The 24332-nt window shown below is 38.9% G+C and overlaps 1 protein-coding gene and 1 non-coding gene across 4 annotated transcripts; both read left to right on the top strand.

Moving 5' to 3' along the window:
• The first annotated feature begins 4641 nt into the window (after positions 1-4641).
• Positions 4642-23136, top strand: SRSF12 (serine and arginine rich splicing factor 12). 3 transcript variants are annotated; one of them, XM_034991372.1, is made up of 5 exons: positions 4642-4855; positions 13913-14019; positions 15318-15419; positions 15570-15711; positions 21065-23136. In XM_034991372.1, the coding sequence occupies exons 1-5, from the start codon at positions 4791-4793 to the stop codon at positions 21432-21434; spliced, it is 786 nt and encodes a 261-aa protein (XP_034847263.1). In that variant the 5' UTR covers positions 4642-4790; the 3' UTR covers positions 21435-23136. The 3 variants fall into 3 exon arrangements, with proteins under 3 accessions (XP_034847263.1, XP_034847264.1, XP_034847265.1); XM_034991373.1 differs by lacking the exon at positions 4642-4855 and having other exon boundaries at positions 13870-14017; positions 15316-15419; XM_034991374.1 differs by lacking the exons at positions 4642-4855; positions 13913-14019 and adding an exon at positions 14359-14488 and having other exon boundaries at positions 15308-15419.
• On the top strand, positions 18989-19105 carry LOC118001643. The gene has a single exon (XR_004676753.1). It is a non-coding gene; the product is annotated as a U5 spliceosomal RNA (small nuclear RNA).
• Positions 23137-24332: the final 1196 nt, after the last annotated feature.

Genomic DNA, 24332 nt, shown 5'->3' with positions numbered 1-24332 from the left:
CAGGCCTCAGTCTTGGAACCTTTGTAGATAAAAGTAATAGGCTAGAATTTACATTTTTTTCTCTAAAATGATATTTTGTAATGATTACCCTCTGTGAAACTTCTAAAATTAATATTAGTGATAGAATGTTCTTTTAAAAGTAAACTAATTTAAAGAAAAATAATAAACCTATTACAGTAAAGCAGTACATCATGGCAAAAATCTCATAGGATATATGAAAATGACTTAAGTCTGGGAAACACTGGGCTGAGTCTTTCAGAATTATGAAGCGTAACTTCTTTTTTCATCCCCAGTTCCTAGTACTATGGTTAATGTACAGTAGATCATCACTAAACATTTGTCAAATTAATTAGGTTAGGAAGAAGCACACACTTCTAACATTTTCAAGACCAAGTGTCATTTTGGGGAATATGCAGGTAAAGTGACGGGCCTTCTGTAAGCCAATGTTTCTGAAAAAATTAAATACTATCCATTGTTATCAAATAAATGACCTTTTAAATTATTTCCTATAGCTGCCGTGGAAGAAATCAACTTCGTAAGAGGATACAATCATAGATTTTTCACCTGGATTGTGTGGAATAATGTTTTATAAGCCAAAGTTCCAGGAAATAGAAGAAAGTTTACAATACATTCTATGCCAACCATCACATCACTCCTCACCTTCAAGGTCATGCATGGTACATTTTAAGAAAGGGTAGACCAGAGCAGCTCTAACTAGAGGAGAGCTAGCACCATCTGTTGGGGAGTGAGTTCCCAGCATAAGAGAGAGTCACAATCAGGTGACTTCATTAATTCTGAATTTGTTTTTTCAAAGTGCTTTTCATTGCACAGATTTTAAGACACTCACACATACCCAAGTACAATTTAATTTTCAATCAGTTATTATTTCCTTTTTGTGGTGAGGATAGACTGTAATTTTAAAAATGGATTAAATGGAAAGGAAGCAGTTGCTGCCAAGAACAATATATTAAACTCTGCTGTAGAAGAGGGGCTATAGTTATTCAACAATTGTCAGATTTTGCCAGTGGTATACTCCTTGGGAATTTCCTGGAGATTTAGAAAGAACATTAACTCTCCCATGCCTGTAGGATACCATTTGGTGCCTCAAAGCAATGACTGATTTACTAAATGGCACTTCGCTAAATTCTAGGGCTTAGGGTAAATATGTGTAGATTTGTGAGTCTGGTGACAGGCAGGGTATTTAGTCTTGACCTAAGCCTTTTCCCTACTTCTTTAAGAGTACTTCAAAATGCCAAGGAAAAGACAAAGTATAGTTTCATCAGTTACTCATCTCAACTGGTTTGATGACCTGGTCAAGACACTGGCCAAGCCTAGCATTATATAACCTTCTTTCATTGTCCATGCCTGACCATGTCCCTCCTCAGGTCTTCCAACTAGAAAGCAGTTTACTTACACTTCTTTATACTTCATATTTGGAAACAAGAAAAGCATACATTTTTATGTAATATAAATAATTATGGCTCCACAACTAAATTAGTAAATAAAAAATGTACACATTTAAGGTGTACATTTAAGGTGTATGATGATTTGATATATATATATGCAGTGAAATGATCACTATAGTCAAGATAATTAACATTTCCTCACAGTTACCATTTCCACAACTTACTTTAAATCAATTCCAGCTACTTTTTAAAAGGTATTTATTTATTTGAGAGAGAGAGAGAGCACGTGCAAGTGGGGGGCGGGGGGGGCGCAGAGGGAGAGGCAGAGAATCTCAAGCAGACTCTCAACCCCACCACCCTGAGATCATGACCTGAGCTGAAATCAAGAGTCAGACATGTAACCAATTGAGGCACCCAGGTGCCCCCAATTCCAGCTACTTTTAAAGTTCAAGATTCTAAATGAAGCTTCTCTCACAGCTTAAAACCCTTTCCTCAGATACTTCCATCAATAGGAACAGGAAAAAACCCACTCCTCATGCACTGTAAATCACATACTCCTACAAAAGCTTTTCTTCAAACTGTAAAGGAACTTTGTAGGATTCTTCCAATTATAAAATGGATTTCAAAAAAATCTGACAGTACCAAAGATAAGAAGAAGAAAGTAAAAATCAGAGTGTAATGCCTCCACCTAGAAAAGAATCCCATTTATATATGGACTTATATATTATTTTACATTCATAATACATATTTTACATACATAATACATATTTTTACAAATACATATATTTTTAACTACATAAGGTCACAGTTTAAAGATTTTTTTAAATTTATTTATTTGACAGAGAGAGAGAGAGAGAGTGAGTGCACAAGCAGGGGGGAGTGGCAGGCAGAGGGAGAGGGAGAAGCAGGCTCCCCACTCAACAGGGAGCCAGATGTGATCCCAGGAGCCTGGGATCATGATCTGAGCCAAAGGCAGACACTTAACCAACTGAGCCACCCAGGTGCCCCAAGTTCATAGTTCACATGAAGTTTTTACCCTACTTAATATGTCAGGGAATACGTTTATTAATAACTAATTTCCCACCAAGTCAACTCTCTTTTCTCCACAAGGTCAGTATAGTGGGTTGAATGGTGGCCCCCAAAAAGGTATGTCTAAGCCCTAACCCCTAAATATGACCTTATTTGGAAAAAGGGTCTTTGCAGCTACAATTAAGGATCTTGACATGAGATCAGCCTGCATTATCTGGGTGGGCTGTAAATCCAATGACAAGTATTCTTATAAGACAGAAGAGAAGGTCCCATGAAGATGGAGGCAGAGACTAGAGATATGTAGCCTCAAGCCAAGGAACGTCTAGAGGCAGCAGAGACTGAAAGAAGCAAGGGAGGATTCTCCCCTAGAACCTTCAGAGAAAGTATGGTCCTACCAACACATGATTTCAGACTTCTGACCTCCAGAACTGTGAGAGAATAAATTTCTTTTTTAAAAAAAGATTTTATTTTTAAGTAATCTCTACACCCAACATGGGGCTCGAACTGACAACCCTGAGATCAAGAGTCTCATGCTCCACTGACCCAGCCAGCCAGGCACCCCATAAATTTTTCTTATTTTAAACCACTGAATTAGAGGTAATTTGTTATGACAGCCCTAGCAAACCAGTACACTCAGCATTCCAAATTTCCCTACTATAAACCCAGCCTGCTCTCCAGCCTCACTTCCCTGTTCTTCAGCTTTTTATTCCTGTTTGCCTCCTTTCAGTCCTATATTGCCTCAAAGTCTTTGCACATGCTATTTCAGTACATGGATTGCTCTTTTTCATTCTTCAAATACCTCCCAAGACTTCAGGGAAAAGTTCAGTGACCCTCTAGCCCTGTTTGCCAACCACTATAAGGTCCCCTTTCAGCAGCATACAGCTCTTACCATAGTTTATGTGTTTATTAGTGTTATTACATTCTGCCTCCCTACCAAACTGTAAGCTCCGTGACACTAGGAACCCTGCTCACTCCCTACCTTTATATTCCCTGTCTAGCCCTGTGACTGCTGTGCCAAAGCAATTCCCCTTTGAACGAATGGCCACTGTTCCAGAAGTGTTTCTAAACCTTGGGAAGCTGTGAGCTGTGTAGGATGACCCTATTACTTATCCACCAAAATCGACCACTTCTGAGAATAAAAAGGGGTCCTATTAAAAATTACAAGTTACCTGGTTACAATTCTGGGTAATAGGCTGTGCCAACCACAAAAGCAAACCTGAAGGAGGAGAACTAGAAAGGGCTGGGCTACATTTTGGAGCAAGGAAAAGAGGATACTTTAAATTTGCTTACTTGCCACTGCATTTTCAGCGCTTTCTTCTACATCATATATTCATTTTTTCATTCGTTTATTGTTGGACCCTCTCTCTACAGTGTAAGCTCTGAGAGTTGGGACTTGGCCTGTAGTGTTCACTGCCATATCCCACACCTAGCACAGTCCCTGGTGCATAGTAGACCCTCAATAAACATCTAAATGAATGTACCCACAGCTTTTGAATAGTATGCCCTAAGGGAATAATGGATGAAGAATCTAAACACAGACAAACCCCGAATCCTCACAGTTTGAAAATCTTATTAGGCTCAGGCCTAAAAGGACAGGAGTAGGAACAATTGCTAAGGTCTTGGACTGAGAATGCAGGGATGAAGGCCCCGGTGGCCATCCAGCTGTTCAGCAGTTAAACTCAGTCTTCATCCCCACTCACTCCGACGACGCCCGACACCCTCTCTCCGGATCCTCTAACCCCTAGTTCAGCATCACCTCCTAGGACCCGTCTGGCCTCCACCGTCCAGACACACTCGGACCCCAGCCGCCCGTCCCTCGATCCCTCGGACTCCAGCCTCCAGGCCTGCCCCCTCCCCGGATCCCCGCGGACCCCTGCACCGCCCCATCCCCAGATCTCCTCGGAACCCGGGGACCCTCCGCACCGCCCCGTCCCGGATCCTCTCTTGCGCCGCCCCCTTCTTCTCAGAACCCCTCGATCTGCGGGACGCAGCTCCGTCCCCTCCCCGGATCTCTTCGGACCCTGTAACTGCCGCACAACCCCCTTCCCAGATCCTCGCGTACCCTGCACCGCCCCCTCCTCGGATCCCTTCGATCTTCCGGAACCCGCGCCGCCCCCTCCCCTGATCCCCCTCGGCTACGGCCCCGCCCCCACACGGTCCGCACGGACAGGCTCGAGCCGCGCAGCGTCCCCCCCCACCCCGCCCCCGCGCCCGCCTCTGCGGCTGCGCGCTCGCGGGGCCGAGGCCGAGGGGAGGGGGTCGCGCCGGGGGCTGGCTGAGCTGCTGTGGCGCCAGCGAGAAACGGAGCGAGCCCGGCGGCCGCGGGCAGGCCCGGAGGCAACGGAGGAAGCGGTCATGTCGCGCTACACGAGGCCCCCCAACACCTCCCTGTTCGTCAGGAACGTCGCGGACGCTACCAGGTGAGCGGCGGCGGCCGCCGCAGGTTGGCGCGCGGGGGAGGGGCGGGGTAACGGCAGCATCGCGGAGCCCAGTCGCGGCCCGGCGGCTGCGCCCGGCGCCTCCCCGCCGGCCAGGCCCGGGCTTCCCGAGGAGGCGCCCTTCCCGGGGGCGGTGCGAGCCCTCGGGCTACTCGGGGCAGGGGCGGGACTGGCTCCTCCGCCCTCCCGGCCCGCGTTCCGCCCAGGCGCAGCGCACACCCGCGGCCGGGCCCGGCGCCCAGGGGATCGGCTGGTTGCCCATCCCCTGCTCGAGCACCGGCGGCGCGCAGGCTGCCGCTTTCCCGGTAGCCAGAGGGCCCTCCCTGCCCCTGGCCGAGAGTGTTTTCGCTTGGCGCCTTTGTCGCCGGGCCCCGATAAAGCTGCGCGTCCTGCGTCCTAGATGAAGAATTGGGGATGGTGAGAAGGTATAAAATAATGCGTACCTTGGGCCTTACAGTTTCGGTTCCCTCAGTCTGGTCTACTTACAGGCGATGCCGGTGACATTTTATTTGTTACACAATACAAAGGATGGCTTCAGTGAATCAGATTTAGATGTTTTCCTATGAAGTTCAGAGTTCAATATAAACACCCATGATAACGGTTTGCGTAGACTTCCCTGGTCAAGTGTGATGCTCTCAATCTACACATTCTCCTCCCCGCCTTGAGAATTTTTGTCTACATAGTGCTTAAAGATAACTATTAAGGAATGACTACTTCATAAAGCACTTTTCCCTTAATAGACACCAGAGGGAATGACTGAGAGTGGGATCGGGGCATTAAGAGATGTTTCCATTTCACTGGGTTTCCTTAATTTACTCCCCGCTCAACCTTTTTAGGTATGCAGTATTATCTTTATTGTGCATAAGGAAAAGCTGAAGCTCAGAGTTTTAATTTACCTGGGGCTTCATGGCCACAAATATATTGGAGCCCCGACTCCAGAGCCATATGGAGTAGTCATAATTTACCTTAGAGGAGTAAATGTTAAATATTTTTTTATTTGATCCCTACTATTATGTACGTCACAGCTATAGACTGTGAGTTATTATACCTTAATTAACGTCTAAAAGATGCCTGTGTTTATATTTCTCCTCTCAACCTGTTTATCAATACATTACATAGAAAACGAGCAAAATTTATAATTTGGACAGGGTAAAAAAAAATTCCCACAATTAAACAGACCACTTGAATGCTAAATAAGTATCAAGCCTCTCCAGTGTGTCTTAAAAAAAAAAGAGGTTTCCAATTCTGATGGCCACCAGCCGGGGTAGTATGAATGTGTGAAGTTGTCAGGTTATAAGGCAAAATAGGATGGTGTGGACTTGTCAGGTTATAAGGCACAATAGGATGGTGTGGACTGTAGCAAATGGAAAGGAATAGGTGCCATCTAAAGGGGACAGCAGCTGGTACTACTAGCTCCAGCTAATAACTACTGTGTAGACATTTGGACTTGTTGCCACATCATCCTAATTTTCTAAAGAAGTCAGAAAACTGTGTGTGTGTAAACTGTGTTTCAAAATGCTGGCGTTTATTAAGTTGAATCGTATGAGATTCCCATTTTTGTTGATTTAAAAGCTATGAAATATCGGCAGTTTTGTGTTTCAGCACACCTTAAAAATTTTTTAAACATTGTGCTGGCCAAATAAAACACATCAGCAGGTGACACATGATCTCTAATCTAGATAATCCACCATGAGTAATCGAGACTGAAAACTGAGATTTGTTGATTTCCTTTTACAATTTTTTCACCACTTTTTAGCACTGCCCCTGGGGGCAATCACCTAGGAGGTTTGTGTTAATGGAATAGTAACTGCTAACATTTGTTGAGTATTCACTGTGTGATAAGCACTGTACTAAACACTTTGTGTATATTGTCTTATTAAATTTTTACAATAACCCTATAATGTATATTCTTCATTAATCCCATTTTACAGATTAGAAACTGAGGCTTAGAGAAATTTTTTTTTTTTTAAGATTTTATTTGAGAGAGAGCGACAGAGAGAGCATGAGCTAGGAGGAGAGGGAGAAGCAGGGAGCGCTGAGTAGGGAGCCCAACTCGGGACTTGATCCCATGACCCTGGGATCATGACCTGAACTGAAGGCAGATGCTTAACTGACTTGAGCCACCCAGGTGCCCCTAGAAATTAAGTATCTTACCTAAAATTACACAGCTACTGAGTAGTTTTGTGAAGGTCGAATCATTACATGTAACCTATATTAAAAGCTTTTTCGGGGCACCTGGGTGGCTCATTCAGTTAAGTGTCTGCCTTCGGCTCAGGTCATAATCCTGGGGTCCTGGAATCAAGTCCCCCATCGGGCTCCTTGCTCAGGGGGGAGCCTGCTTCTCCCTCTGCCTTCAGCTCCCCCTGCTTGTGCTCTCTCCTGCGTGCGCGCTCTCTGTCAAATAAATAAAACCTTAAAAAATAAAACAAAAGGTTTTTTGTATGAGATGGCATGCAGTATAAGTTAACTAGCAATATGGCAACTAGACACATTTTTTTAAATTTATTTTTTAATTTTAATTTTATTTTTTTAAGATTTTATTTATTTGACAGAGAGAGACACAGCGAGAGAGGGAACACAAGCAGGGGGAGGGGGAGAGGGGGAAGCAGGCTTTCCGCAGAGCAGGGAGTCCGATGTGGGGCTCAGTCCCAGGACCCTGGGATCATGACCTGAGCCGGAAGCAGACGCTTAATGACTGAGCCACCCAGGCGCCCCACAGCTAGACACATTTTAAGTTAGCTTTAACATTTAGTATGCTTATAAAGAAAATCACTGGGATAAATGTTAAAACAAATGGCATAAAATTATCTGTATGGTGTGATTTCAATTATATTAGTATATGAAGAAAGGAAAAACTATAGAAAATGAGCCTGGAAAGAAATCCATTTGAGTGGTTTTCTTTTTCCTGTTTTCAAATTTTATTTAATAAAATGTTAGTTTTTATAACAAAGCCAAATTTCATTTAAAATGTTTCTTTGCAGTAGCCATTTTAATATATGCCATAAAAGCACAAGACATTAAACGGTATTATGGCTTAGCATAAAATTTGTTAGGAATGAAATTGAGTACAAGAACCAAAGAAAGATTTAAAAATTTTTAAAGGGACGCCTAGCTGGTTCAGTGGGTGGAACGTGCAACTCTTGATCGTGGGGTTGTAGGCTTGAGCCCCACGTTGGTTGTAGAATTACTTAAAAAAATAAATACAATCTTTAAAAAAAAACACATTTTATGATGTTATAATATGTATTATTTTTCTTTTCACTGGTGAAGCAAGGTCTGGGTACAGTTTTCTAATGGAACAAAGTAATGTCCAAATCCCAAATATAACATTCCCATTTTGATGCATAATATCATGTCGGGTTGGGGAGCAGCCATCAGATACCTTCTTTCGGACATAGCATTTTTTGGTTATAGTGTATGTAAGGATATTGATATTGATGGTGGTATAGAAAAAGCATTAAACAGAATTCAGCAAGAGTCATGAGAAAAAATGTCAGCAAATTATGAATAGAAGGGAACTTCCCTAGTCCAGTAAATGGCATGTATGAAAAGCCTATAGCTGACAAGATACTTAATAGTAAAAACTGAATGCTTTCCCCCTAAGATCAGAACAAGCCAGGGGTGCCTGGTGGCTTAATTGGTTAAGCATCCAACACTTGATTTCAGCTCAGGTCATGATTTCAGGGTCGTGAGATCCCCGTGTTGGGCTCTGAGCTCGGTGTGGCGTTGCCTTGAGATTTTCGCCCTCTGCCGCTGCCCCCGCTTGCTCTCTTTTTCTGTCTCTCTAAAATAAATAAATCTTAAAAAAAAAAAAAAAAAAGCCAATGATACTGTGTCTCTCTCTGTCAAATAAATAAATAAAATCTTTAAAAAGAACAACAACAAAAAAGTAATAAAAATCTACAATACAGTGCCAAGAGAAATTAAAGAAGACAGCATAAAACTACAATACAGTGCCAAGAAATATGAAAGAAGACAACGTAATTTGATAGACATACCATGTTCTTGGATTAGAAGACAAAATATTAAGTTATCAGTTTTCTCCCAAATTGATTATATTATAGATTCAAGGCATCTCTGATCAAAGGCTGTTAAAAAAATAGAAACTGGCTGGCTCAAAAGAGTGTGCGACTCTTGATCTTGGGGTCCTGAGTTTGAGCCCCACATTGGGTATAGAGATTAGTAAAAAAAATAAACTTTTGAAAAACAAAACAAATAAATAAAAAATAGAAATTGACAAGTTAATTCTAAAATATATTGACATACAAAGGATCTAGAATATTCAAAATAATCTAGAAAAAGATCACTGAAGGTGGAAGACTTACACTACCTGACCTAAGACTTACTAAAAATATATAGTAATCAAGACAGTGTGATATTGGCCTAAGTGTAGACAAATAAATCAATAAAACAGAATAGAATCCATAAATAATCCACACAGAGTCAAATGATTATTGACAAAGATACCAAAGCAGTCCAGGAGAGGAAGGAAAAATCTTTTCAACAAATGGTGCTGCAACAACTGGATTATTCATACTGGGAAAAAAATGAACCGTGGCCTCACATGATAATTTGAGCTGGATCATCATTTGAAATGGAAAAGATAACAATATAAAACTTTTAGAAGAAAACATAGTATATCTTCATGATCTGGGGATAGGCAAAGATTTCTTATGGACAAAGAAAGCAATTACCATAAAAGAAAAAAGAATATGGATAAATTAGGTTTCTCTAAAATTAAAATTTCTGTTCACTAAAAAATACCATTAAGCAGGTACAGTAGGCAAGCTACAGATGAGAAAAGATATTCACAAAACATATACACTGGGATGCCTGGGGGGCGCAGTTGGTTAAGCATCTGCCTTTGGCTCAGGTCAGGATCCCAGGGTCTTGGGATCAAGCCCCACATCGGGCTCCCTGCTCAGTGGGGAGACTGCTTCTCCCTCTGTCTCTGCTGCTCCCCCCGCTTGTGCTCGCCCTTTCTCTCTGAAATAAATAAATAAAATCTTTGAAAAAATGGGCAAAAAACTCCAGCAGACACTTCACAAGGAAAAGTAGCACATGAAAAAGTGCTCAACGTCATTTGTCATTTGGGAAGTGCAAATTAAAACCACAGTGAGATTCCACTTAATACCCGCTTGAATGGCTAAAATTAAAAAAAAAAAATGACAAGTTTTTTGATAAGCACCAAGTGCTTACAAAGATTGGCACAACTGAAACTCATACATTGTTGGTGGGCGTATAAAATGGTACAACCACTTTGCAGAACTGTTTGGCAGTTTCATAAAAATTACATATATACACATCCTATTTAACTCAGAAATACTGCTGGTAGGTATTAACAGGAAAGTATTGGCCCATACACATGAAAAGATGTTGTATCTAACTGTTTGTTAGGTAAATTAAAATTAAACAACAGTAAGATACCCATTCACTTTTCATCCATCAGGATAAGAATTAAAAATGTTAATGAGGAAGTGGAGCAGTAGGAATTCTTATGCAAGTGTTGAGTATAAGTTGATTTGGTCACTTTGGAGAATGTGTAGTGAAGCTGAAGATAAGCATACTCTCCAATTCACCAACTGCATTGTGATACATCTCAGGCATCTCACAGAGCTCCCCAAAGCACATGTATTTTAATGTATGCTGCAGCACAATTTGCAATTAAAAAAAAAAAAGGCAGCATCTTAAATGTTTATCCACAGAAAGATGGATGAGTAAATTGTGGTTTATTAATAATACCAATACAGAGTTAAATTGAGTGAACTAGAACTACATAGAGAAATCGCAAAGGAGGAGAAGGCAAGGAGCAAATTTATACAAATTGTCTGATACTATTTATATGAAATTTGATATATAAACACTTAAGTATGGATATAGTCATTTGCAGTAAAAATAGAGTTATGGAGGGATGCCTGGCTAGCTCAGTAGAGCCTGTGACTCTTGATCTTAGGGTTGTGAGTTCAAGCTCCATGTTGTGTATAGAGATTACTTAAAATAAAATCTTAAAAAAAATACAAAGTTATGCAGAGGAATGATGAACACCGATGATTGTTTCTAAGGTAGAAGAATATAAATGTAAATGTCTCATTTCTAAAAAAACATTACTGAAAATGATGACAAGTATTGAGATACAGTGAATGCTGTTGGTGGGTATATAGGTGTTTGTTTTATGCTCTATCTTCTGAATGTCAAAATAGATGACACCAAAAATACAAAAATGGAACAAAACAACAGCTAACAGATGTAGGAGTGGTGACAGTGAATGGGAACCAGCTCTTTTGAGAAGTTTGGCTCCTTCAGACTCCTGTCACCCTTGGCTTCTGGGATTCCAATCCTCCCTGACACACGTTGCCCCAGCCTTCTTTTATACTATCTAGGATCCTTTCCCTATCAGCCACTCATATTTGGTTGATGGGATTGATTGTCTCAAAATATTCATTTAAATTCTAGCTTTGCTGCTGGCTCTATGTACCTCTGGGCAAGGTAATTTCTCTTATTCTCAGCCTCCTTGACTATTAAATGGGTAACAGTAATATCAAATGGTGCTCTATTTTGAGTGCCTACTTTGTGCCAAACAACTATGCTAGGTACACTGGTGAAGACAGCCATTTTAAAAGTGATCCTCAACACTGATTCTCAGAATTGCCTGTGAACCCTTAAAAAAATTAAACCTAACTGGGGCCCACCATGGGAGGCACTAATTGGGTCCAGGGTTAATGCATCGGGCTGGAGTACCTTTTCTGTAACATTTCCTTCACAAAAGATTCCAATATTCAGGAATGGTTGAGAATCATTACTCTTTTGTCCATGTTCTGTGGTAGCAGGAATTGTTTTCCTTGTTCTCCATCACATCCCTAGAGTTTGCCCATAGTAGGTGCTCAGTAAGAGTTTGTTGAATGAATAAATGAAAGAAAAAGACATTGTCACTACCCTCTAAAGATAATAGTTTCAGGGAAGGCGGACAATTAAATGTTTTATATGAAGTATTAAATGAAATAATAAATAATAAAAGTATAAGTATGTTATGTCATTTGCACTGCCTTGTATATAGTGGACATTTAATCATAGTTTAATTCATATCTTTAGCTTAATTTTTTTTTTTAAGATTATTTTCAGAGAGGGGCGCCTGGGTGGCTCAGTCGGTTAAGCGTCTGCCTTCGGGTCAGGTCATGATCCCAGGGTCCTGGGATTGAGCCCCGCATCGGGCTCCCTGTTCAGTGGGAAGCCTGCTTCTCCTTCTCCCTCTCCCACTTCCCCTGCTTGTGTTCCCTCTCTCGCTGTGTTTCTCTCTGTCAAATAAATCAATAAAATTAAAAAAAAAAAAAAAAGATTATTTTCAGAGAGAGCACAAGCAGGGGGGAGCGGCAGGCAGATGGAGAAGCAGGCTCCCAGCTGAGCAAGGAGCCCGATGCAGGACTCTATGCCAGGACCCTGGGACCATGACCTGACCTGAAGGCAGACGCTTAACCGACTGAGCCCCCCAGGTGTCCCTCACATCTCTAGCTTTAATCACTGACTTCTAGTCTGGAGAAGAAAATAAAACTAATTTGTATAATCATAATTTTTAGTTGTTTACAGGACTCTTTTTTTTTTTTAAGATTTCATTTTTTAAGTAATCTCTGTACCCAATGTAGGGTTTGAACTTGGAACCTAGAGATCAAGAGTCACATGCTCGGCTTGCTGAGCCAGCCAGGTGCCCCTGTCTATAGAATTCTTATGGATGTTCTACCATCACCTCAAATGTGGCATTTCTTTCGCCTCCCTCTTCAACTTTTCTTTTCCAGCTGTCTAATTTTTGTCACTGACACCATCTTTCTTCCATTTGCCCAAACTAGCAGCTTTGCAGTCATCTTTGAGTCTTCTTTCGGCACAATATGTTTTGAAGTACTCTTACTTCTTCTTAGCCATGTTTTGTGCTTATAACTTGGTGTTGAACCTCTAAGATCTCCATGAGGCAGGTATAGTGGTTAAGAACATAGACTAGTGGGTTCCTGGGTGGCTCAGTCGTTAAGCATCTGCCTTTGGCTCAGGTCATGATCCCAGGGTCCTGGGATCGAGTCCCACATCGGGCTCCCTGCTCGGCAGGAAGCCTGCTTCTCCCTCTCCCACTCCCCCTGCTTGTGTTCCTGCTCTCGCTCTCCCTCTCTCTGTCAAATAAATAAAATCTTTAAAAAAAAAAAACAAAACAAAACCTAGACTAGTGTCAGGTTGTGAGAGTTTGATTCTAGTTCTGTCATTTGCTGGCTTGGTGACCTTACGTAAATTCATCTGTCTGTGCCCTCATCTGTAAACAACCATAGGGTTGTTGTGAGAATTAAGCGGTCTTAAGGTGAGCAGTGGCTCAATTATAAATGCACTATAATTGTCAGCTGTAAAAGCTAAGTATTTTGTCTCTTGAGTTAGATTGTTACTCCATGAAGACAAATATGCTAAATATTCCTTTGGTGCCCCCTCTTTACTACCTATGATATATAGGAGGTTTAAAAATATTTGTCAAATTTAAGAATACAGTAGTTACTTTGCTTTATGTTTAAAAGTAAAACATCCATTTTTTCTTTAAAGCCTGAGAAATAATTTTAGGACTTCTTTAGAATCTAATTCTTGCGATCTGAAAACAAAATGAACATAAACATGAAATTACAGTGAGGTAAATGAATGTGTTCTTAATGAAATAGGGTTAATAGAACTCTTTATATTGACAATTGAAATATGGTGTAATAGAAGTAACTTCCAAAGATGGATAATAACTTTCCTGGGTCACTGTTTCCCCAATCTGATTAAGCATAACAGCCACCTGGAGTGCTTATAAAAATACAGATTTCCAGCCAGATCTTTTAAATCAGAATCTCCAAAAGTGAGGCCTGAGGATTTTTCTTTTTTCTTCCTTTCTAAACCCTGGGTGATTCTTACGACAATTTTAGATAATACTAGTCTAGATAATATACTTTCTTTTGAAGGTTTCAACTGGATTTCCATAGGCAAAATATTTTAATCCAGATATTCATATTTCTTTGCCTTATTTCTAAAACACTTCAGGCCTGAGGACTTGCGCCGTGAGTTTGGTCGATATGGCCCTATAGTAGACGTTTACATTCCACTTGACTTCTACACCCGCCGCCCAAGAGGATTTGCTTATGTTCAATATCCTTTGTTTTACTGTGTGCATGTGAATGTACTGTATACGTGTGCAGATACGCATGTGTATTCAGGAGCATATGTTATATGAGATTAATATTGCCTAATTGTGTTTATTTCTTTATCTCAGAAAATCTAAAGCAGTCCACAGTAGCTGGCAAGCGCCCCCCAGTTTGAACCAACCTGTTAGCTAGAATCCAAGCATAAACCGAGCAGGCGAGAAAAAAGGCACCTAAAGTTCAAGCATCAAGGAGTAAAGAGGGAGGGTGGACACAGATATAAAGACCTGGAAGAGGGGAAGTCTTTATCAAGCAAAAGACAAAGCCAACACCAGGTTGAGACTTCGGCTTTCCTACATTTATTCAGAGTTCCAGAGTCAAAGCCAAGTCTGATTTTGTTGGTTCTTCGTCTCTTATAAAGTCCATCTTGCAAGCCTTAAAGAGTAAAGGTCAAGGTTCAAGATCAAGTGACATTGAGGTAATTGCCAAAGTCTCATTTTGTATTGCATTTCTTGAGCTTTTTCTGTTTTCTATTTAAAAAAAATTTAACCAGTGAACAGCCTCCTGAAAGATAGCTATATAGTCATTTTATATAGTTTATTTCCATTTTAGTTAGGTTTAATATATAATTTACATAGATAAGGAAGTTTAGTGGGATATTACAAACCAGTATATGTAATTCCAGATGTTCACAGATTGCTTTTGTGTTTTTTTTTTATAATTATATCCCAAGCAGTAAGAACATAAAAGTATTTTAAAGTAGTAGGTTCAGAAGTAAATATCATTTTTAAAGGTAAAATGTTTTAGGTTACATGTGTTTGTGCAGTTTTGTTTGTAATAAGTAATTTCTCCTAAACGTCATAATTAAAACACTTTTTAGTGAAAGAGTAATTGTAATTTCAGAATAAAGGCTTTTGCATGCTGATTTTTTTCAGTGAAAAACCTGAAAGAAGGGAGTGAGTCCTGTACAGTTTGTTTTTTAATACTAGCCAGGGTTAGACTTACTTTTTTCTCATAACCTGTTTCACATTATAAACACATACTGCAGCTACACTAATGTGTACATTAAAAGTATAGTTACGCTTTTGTTTCTGTTCTTACTTTTAGATAGATTCTTCTCAATCATAACGGGGCATTTGTTTTCATAATAAAAGTGAAATTCTTTCTGATTATATATATGTATATAGGAGATATAAGTTTAATATTTGGAGTTGTTTTTCAATTTCATGTCACGTGTAAATAATTCTTTAAAAAAACCTTTTTACTTGATATCTGACGTTCAAAGTATCCTTAACAGCTAGTCATATTTGAAGATGTTCGTGATGCTGAAGATGCTCTTTATAACCTCAATAGAAAATGGGTATGTGGCCGTCAAATTGAAATACAGTTTGCACAAGGTGATCGAAAAAGTAAGTGTGACTAAACATTAGATCTTATTTATTCAGCAGAATGACTTTTAGCTATGACAGATTTTTCTTATTTCAAATTCTTTCAGAAAATACTACTACTAAAGTAGCTGTTACTGAGGTTTTCAGGTAATAAATTATTTCATATTCTAGCACCAGGCCAAATGAAATCAAAAGAACGTCACCCTTGTTCTCCAAGTGATCATAGGAGATCAAGAAGCCCCAGCCAAAGGAGAACTCGAAGTAGAAGTTCTTCATGGGGAAGAAATAGGAGACGGTCTGATAGCCTTAAAGAGTAAGTACAAAATACAAGAGGATTGAAAACTTAATTTTCTACTTTTTCTGGAAGACATTTTAAAGAGTTTTCAGAAGCAGGCCACAAGAATAATCTTATTCAATATACATAAAGATCAACTTTTGTTAGAAAAATATGCTCTTAGGGTGCCTGGGTGGCTCAGTTAGTTAAGCATCTGACTCTTGATTTTGGCTGAGGTCACGATCTCAGGTTTGTGAGATCGAGCCCTGCATCCGGCTCCATGCATCCAGCTCCATGCTGAGTGTGGTGTGTGCTTAAGATTCTCTCTCTCCCACTTCCCCTTCTTCCCTGCTACCCCCCCTTAAAAAAAAAAAAAAAAGATATGCTCTTCTCTATTTGAAATGTATTGTTACTTAACTTGGGTTTATTGGATACCTTCCAGTGTTTTTATTTCATGGCAGATTTAACTTTAAACCTTTTTTTTTTTTTTAAGATTTTATTATTTATTTCAGAGAGAGAGAATGAGAGAGAGCACACGAGAGGGGGGAGGGGCAGAGGGAGAAGCAGACTCCCCGCTGAGCAGGGAGCCCGATGCGGGACTCGATCCCGGGACTCCAGGATCATGACCTGAGCCGAAGGCAGTCGCTTAACCAACTGAGCCACCCAGGCACCCCTTTAAACCTTTTTAATAGAAAAATAATATGGGCTGAAGAAAAAGACAAATTTTAAAATGTGCACTTGACAAATAAAATGAAGAATTTTATTTTATTTTTAAAGATTTTATTTACTTATTTGATAGAGTGAGCAAGCGCACAAGCAGGTAGACTGGCAGGCAGAGGGAGAGGGAGAAGCAGGTTCCCCCCTGAGCAGGGAGCCCGATGCGGGTCTGGATCCCAGGACCCTGGGATCACGACCTGAGCTGAAGGCAGACGTTTAACGGACTAAGCCACCCAGGTGCCCCAAGGAATTTTAAATAAATAAAATTTTCCCAACTGAACCCAGTAATTAAGAATCTTAAGTTCTGAAGATTAAAAACTCATAAGAAATAGAATCACTTGTGAAAGGAGGTTGAACCTAAAATTAATGTAAGTCAATATATTTATAAAAGGTAAGTTATTTTCAAAGATAAATTCTAAGTTTGGTATTATAAGAAGACACGAAAATAGTAAGTTTTTCAGAAAAAGATTATTTGCAGTTTATCCATTTTGTTAGCCAGGAGTTTCTGTTATAATAATAGTAAATCATAATGGGAATTACTTGGTGAAGCTATTTAAATAATAACTGAAATTGTATTAGCATGCCTAAATTCTTAAGTAATTGTAGTATTTATCTTGAGTTTTAATGCTATAATTTTTTCATAGACATGTATAATTTAAAGGTAAATTCTGTCCTTGCAGCGCCTGGGTGGCTCAGTCGGTTAAGTATCTGCCTTGAGCTCACTTCATGGTCCCAGGGTCCCGGGATTGAGCCTCACATTGGGCTCCCTGCTCTGCAGGAAGCCTGCTACTTCCTCTCCTTCTCCTCCTGCTTGTGCTTTCTGTCTCTCTTTTACTCTCTCTCTAATAAATAAAATCTTTAAAAAAAAAAAGAATAAAAGTAAATTCTGTTCTTAAAGATCAGCACTGGGGCTCCTGGCTGGCTCAGTTGGTATTCTTGATCTTGGGGTCATGAATTCGAGCCCCATGTTAGGTGTAGAGTTTACTTAAAAAAAAAAAAGAAAAACAGCATTTGCACTTATATTCTCTTTCTGTGAGTAATACACTTAGCTGGGGAGGGGTGCCTAGGTGGCTCAGATGGTTAAGCGTCTGCCTTCGGCTCGGGTCATGGTCCCAGGGTCCTGGGATCGAGCCCCGCATCGGGCTCCCTGCTCAGTGGGGAAGCCTGCTTCTCCCTCTCCCACTCCCCCTGCTTGTGTTCCCTCTCTCGCTGTGTCTCTCTCTGTCAAATAAATAAATAAAATCTTAAAAAAAAAAAATACACTTAGCTGGGGAAAAACAAAAAATGTCCGTCATTTGTCCCAAATCATCATTGGAGTATCAGGAATAGAATGAACCACATCTTGTAAGACAATACTGTTTTGCTTTCTGCTCATTATAACATCATTGCTTAACCTCCCTGACCTCAGTTTTTTCATTTGTAAAATTGTATTATAAAGAATGCAAATCTTACTCAGCTCTCGTTATATTCATAAGGATCAGATTTTGTGTCTGCATATGTGTGTGTGTGTATATGTAAATGAGGCAGAATTGGTATAAGCCTAAAAAAATGATAAGTAAATACAGAATATGTGGTATTATCTTAGACTAAAAAGAGGTCTCTTATTTTGTTTTTAGTGGATATGGATTAAAAAAACAAACTAGTTTGTTGCTATCTACTGGATTATGATGAGCTCTTTGAGGAGCAAGGACTTTTGTCTTATTCATGCTTATATCCCCAGCACTTAGCAGTAGTCCTAGCTCATGTCAGGTATTCCATAAATTTTTGTTGAATTCATACTTCAATGAATGTATATATATATTCCTGAAAAATTACTCCTCAGCTGCCTTAGCCCAAATATAGCATCCCTCCCCCTTTTTTTTCTATGTTGGATTTTTTTCTGAAGGATAATTTTCCATTTGGCTGTCTACAACAGGAATGAAATTTAATAATTTTTTTTTTTAAGAGAGGGAGAGAGAAGGTGGGGAGGAGCAGAGGGAGAGAATCTTAAGCGGGCTCCACATTCATCACGGAACCCAATGTGGGGCTCAATCTTACCACCCTGAGATCCTGACCTGAGCTGAAATCAAGAGTCAGATGCTTAAACGACTGAGCCACCCAGGTGCCGCAAAATTTAATAATTTCTAAAAGCCTGTGCTTTTATTCCAGAATATATTCTCAATCAATGTATTTATACTGTCCAGTGTTCTTTATTCCTTCCTATAATTCCACACTTCTGAGATTATTTTCTTTTAGTCTAAAACATTTTTAGTATTTCTTACAGTACAGGTCTGCTGGCAGTGAATTCTTTCAGCTTTTGTTTATCTGAAAAATCTTCATTTTATATTCACTTTTGAAGGATTTTTTTGCTGGGGACATAATTCTGGGTTGGCAGGGACTTCTTTTGTATTTATGTATGTATGTATGTAAGTAATCTCTACACCCAATATGGGGCTTGAATTCATGACGCTGAGATCAAGAGTATTGTATGCTCTACTGACTGAGCAAACCAGGCACCACTTTAGCCCCGCTTTTAGAAATAATATTATTCTATTGTTTCTTGATATTTATAGTCAGCTGTCAGTCTTAATGTTGCTCCTTTGAAGGTAATGTGTGTCTTATGCTCTGGTTTCTCTTCAACTCATATAAATCTTTCACTTTTTACTAAAAGATTTCCATGGAGACGAACAACTCTGGGTCTTAAACCAATTTTTCAAGGCCTTGTTTTAACACGGCTGTAAAAAAAAATAAAAATAATCAAATAAAGGTAATGTGTCTTATTCTCCAGGGTATACTGAGCTTCTTGAAATTGTGAGTTGATACCTTTCATTAATTTGGGAGAATTCTAGGTCATTATCTCTTTAAATATTGCTTCTGCCTCATTCAGTTTTTCTTTTTGACTGTGTGACTGTGTACTGCATGAGATATGCTCTGTTACGGATTTCTTAAAATTCCTTTTCTTTCCTTGTGTTTCAGTAGATATGTTTTTCTAATAACCTGTTTTACAGGTTAGTTCACTTTTTCTTCTGCTATATCTAGACTGCTGTTAAATTGATCTAATGACTTAAATTTCAGAAATATATTTTCAGTTCTAAAATGTCCATTTGCTTCTGTCTATAGATTGCAGTATTCTCTTGAACTTTTCTATTTTTAAATCTGTTTTGCCTGTCTTTTCTTCCTACTTCCTTGAACATACAAGTCAACAGTAATTTTTTTAAATTCCTGTCTGAATAATGCCAATATCTGTATTACTTTGGGTCTGTTTTTTTTTCTTTTATTTCCTTTGCTTTTAGTAATTTTTATCTATTTTTCACATACCTCATAATTTCTTTATTGAATGTTGGACATTGTTGACAACACTTTGGATGATAACCTCCAAAGAAAATTGTTTTCTTCTAGCAGGTGGAGTATTGGCAAATCACCTTGATCTGTCAAGGCTTGGTTTGAGGCATTGTTAAGGTTGATTTATTTTAGCTTTACACTTACCCTTAGGGGGTGGTCCTTACCTGTAGGATATGGCCCTTATGGGTTTTTTGGTTGTTTTTTTTTTTAAGATTTTATTTATTTATTTGAGAGAGAGAATGAGATAGAGCATGAGAGGGGAGAAGGTCAGAGGGAGAAGCAGACTCCCCGCCGAGCAGGGAGCCCGACGTGGGACTCGATCCTGGGACTCCAGGATCATGACCTGAGCCGAAGGCAGTCGCTTAACCAACTGAGGCACCCAGGCGCCCGGCCCTTATGGGTTCTTAACTGAAAGTGTGGGTTGTTACTCAAGGTTCCTTGACCTTTTGGGGGCTTGAACTCCAGCCTCTCTCCCCAGCACTGTGTGTCTGATAGAATTTCAGCTTAATTCTTGAATACTTCCAACTGCTATATTTGCTGACTTCTTGGAGTCTCATCCTCTATGTGCACAGCTTAAAAGATGGCCAGTGACTTGAAGAGAATTTATAGGCAAATTTTAGGAGATTTTTTTGTCTGCTATTCCCTCCTGAGATTTTGCCTCTTTAGTCCCAACCATTTTGATAAATCTGAATCCTAACTTGCCTCTTCAGCTTAGTCAAATAGCCATTTTCTGGTTGGGTTCAGTTTCCCCCTGCCAGCATTTGGAAAATGGTCTTAGTTAAAAGAGCCATGGCTTGTAACCCCTCAAGTTCTCCTAGGGTTGGTTATTCTCCAGTGCCTTTAAATAGTTGTTATAATGTTATTTAGCTCTTGTGTGTGTGTATATATATGTTTTCTATGGGAAGATTAGGCTAATACACATTGTTCTATCATGGCAGGATTCAAAAGTCCTGCATCTAGGTTTTGTGTTTGTTTTTATAAGCATTATTTGACATACTTTAAAAAATTACTTTCTCTTTTTTTATCTTTTTTTTTCCCTTCAAATTTTCATACCTCTTGGGAGTTGTATAACCCAGATTAAACATGCAGGGCATTTTTCAGAACTGACTCATATCATAAGATAAATCTAGCAAAGCAAAAATCTTTTGGTCATAGATTCTAGTATAACAAATATTACAAACTTGTTACTTATGTTTGAACTAAAAGTATGCAAAATAAAATTGTTTCTTTTAGTTTATCCAGGAAAAGCATAATATTATATAAAGTGTATAAATTCCTGAAATTGCTGTTTCCTAACCTTTCATTAAACGTTTTTGTGTAAAATATATACTCTTAACGTTATGAATGTTTGCAGGTCTCGACACAGGCGATTTTCTTATAGCCAATCTAAATCTCGCTCCAAATCACTACCACGGCGGTCTACCTCAGCAAGGCAGTCAAGAACTCCAAGAAGGAATTCTGGTTCTAGAGGACGGTCAAGGTCCAAGTCCTTACCAAAAAGGTCCAAGTCAATAGGAAAATCACAATCAAGTTCACCTCAAAAGCAGACTAGCTCAGGAACAAAATCAAGATCACATGGAAGACATTCTGACTCCATAGCAAGATCCCCTTGTAAATCTCCCAAAGGGTATACCAATTCTGAAGCTAAAGCACAAACAGCAAAACACTCTCATTTTCGATCACATTCCAGATCTCGGAGTTATCGTCATAAAAACAGCTGGTGAACAGCCACAGAAGAGCGCTACATAGTCTTGAATGTGTTATTAAACCTCTCATTATGTTAAATAAAAATTCTTCAAGGCTTATAGAAAATGTGAGTTACTTTGGGCATGTGCAACAAATAAAATCTCTCTAGTTCTGGGTTAATAAAGACTTGGTCTCAATTTAAAGGGCCCATACCACAAATTATGATGTGTCTGATATGTCACCATTTTATGGACCGTTTTTTGTTTACATTGTGGCAGAAGGATACTTTTCAAAGGAAATGGGTAAAATGAAACTAATGTAGAAAATTCTACTTGGATATGAAGTATTAGTAATATTAATGATACCTTTTACAAAAATATTTTTTACTTTAAAGCACTTTTACTTTCATGTAAAAAGTAATTATGACTGTATAATTACATAGGGCAGACTTAAACTGCTTGACAACGTATGTCTCTCTTATATCTTTTGTTTAAACTTGGGCCAGTTCCTAGTGGATATTAGTTCATATTACAAAATTCTGACATTCCTAAAAGTAGAATTTATATAGAGATCAAGCATTCAAAAGATACATTCTCTCCTGAGCTCAAAAAACTTGTATTTTTACTGTGTAGAACAGTATAGATAAGTTGACATTAAGTTGCATCCTGTACCATGTTCATTCACTTCAGAAGTATCAAAACATTTTAAAAATACTGAATTTTGAATGGTTGGAGACTACTCTAAAAATCATGTGCAGCACTCATAATCCAAAAATACTCATATTAAGCCTTATACATTTGAAGAGTGGTACATTTTGTATAAAAACCATATTTTATAACATCATTTCTACATACCTACTTTTCATCTACTACTTAATTTTTTCTTTTTGGAGTTCAGCTCAAGACTTTAAATTGTATAGAATAAGTCCTATTATTTTTTAAAGTGTTTAGTATCTTGTATTAAGGAATTCAAGACTGCATCCTCAATAAGCTTTGTGGTATTCAGATTTACTTTACACTGCCCTTCATTTTTATAAACCAAATAACTTTATTGATATTGCTTTTGTAGTAGTTAAAACAGAATTTCTTTAAAAATGTGTTTGTAGTTTATGTTTTTCAGAGGGTTTTGGTAGTATTTGTGATAAAATGGTTTTGCATATGATTATTATAGGGGATATATTTATAGAGTTCTACTTGTGTACGTACTTTGTTGAAGTATATTGAAAATTAAAAGTTCTCAGCCCATATAGTTAATATTTGTAACTAGAGTGCTTAAGAAAAAAATCTGTCTTATATTTTTGGCATATAGGAGCCAGTGTTGCTTCTATTTTTTTTTTTTTTAAATATAAATTCCACTTTGCATTTTTGACCCTATGTAAGAAATAACTTTACAAAATAATTTATATGCTGGTAATATTTGGACAAGTACTATAAATTCATGTAAACTGTACAGTACTTTCTGAATACATTTTCTTTATTTAATCATAATAGCAAAATCTTTGAAGTGTTCAGCTGTAATAAAATTTAGTCCTAAAATTATGTGGCACTGTTGAAAATCTAAAGGATAGTCCAAAGAAAGAACAAATATTAATAGTGATGTTTCATATTTTCTAAATAAATGTTTGGGTTTATCCACACATACATGCAGTAATTTGAAATACTAAGTAGGAATTGATTATCGTGTCTATACTTTGCATTTGATTATGTCTTAGTAAAAAGTCAATACAGCGGTATTTCTGAAGATGCTTATCCTTTGATTTACCTCTGACTTGGTTTTCCATTGTAATCTTTAGGCTGCTTAGGAGGATACTCTTTGATTTGATGGAAAAACTGGAATAATAATAGTTCAGACTTGTGAGCATTTACTTGGCACTGCTTTATAAGATTTACATTATTCACTCATCATCACAAAAGCTATATGAGATAAATACCACTGCAGATAAGGAAAGTGAGATGCAGACAGGTTCGGTGATAACCACTAGGTCACACTGTTAGACTTGGGAGTGGACAGTGGCTGGGCTCCAGACAGCCCCTCCCTGTCTGTCACACTTTTTGGAAGAGAAATCTTTGACAGATACATGCTAAACTAAGAGAATGTTTAGAGGGAAAGGAGAAAATAGAATTAGGAAAATGATTATAAGCTTTCAGTGTAAATGGGTTCTGTGACTAAGTGGAAACTGACAATTGTGCTGGTTCCTTGAGAAATTGTCTTCTGGGTATATCTCTTCTAGGATTCACTTTTGTTATAGAATTGTTTCTTGGACCATTTAGGAGAGGATACTTAGGATAAGATTGTTAATAAATAAAGCAAATGTTTTACACATCTGTGATCATTTCCTTTAAAGACAATATATTTACTCAGGTACTTCCCAAGTTTAGTGTAGGAGAACTACCAGTCTACATTTGTTCAGGATCAGAGGATAAGTTAATGTCAAAGAAAATAAAAATGGCCACTACTATTTGTTTTCTTTCTCCCCATGAATAATACGCAATTTCTGGGGGCACCTGGGTGGCTCAGTCAGTTAAGCCTCTGCCTTCAGCTTGGGTCATGATCCCAGGGTCCTGGGATCGAGCCCCATGTCGGACTCCCTGCTCAGGGAGGAGTCTGCTTCTCCCTCTGCCTCTCCCCCCACCACCCCAACCCCTCGCTTGTGTTCTCTCTCTTGCTCACCGTCTCTCAAATAAATATAATCTTTACAAAAAAATAATTTCTGTATAGCAACTGATACTTGGAGCTGCAAACAGTGGAATATACCAAATTTTTTATTTGAAGCCTAGGATTTCATCTTGCACTGGGCTAAAACTTATTTTTAAATGAAAAGAACTAATTTCGGGGCACCTAGGTGGTTCAGTCAATTATGCGTCTGATTTCGGCTCAGGATCTCAGGGTCCTGGGATCGAGCCCTGAGTCGGGCTCTGTGCTCAGTAGGGAGTCTG

Source organism: Mirounga leonina, unplaced genomic scaffold, assembly GCF_011800145.1.
Source record: "Mirounga leonina isolate KUSES-001 unplaced genomic scaffold, KU_Mleo_1.0 Mir_53, whole genome shotgun sequence".
Classification (NCBI taxonomy): Eukaryota; Metazoa; Chordata; class Mammalia; order Carnivora; family Phocidae; genus Mirounga; species Mirounga leonina.
The sequence above is the reverse complement of the archived record's forward strand: the minus strand, read 5'-3'. Positions and strand labels throughout refer to the sequence as shown.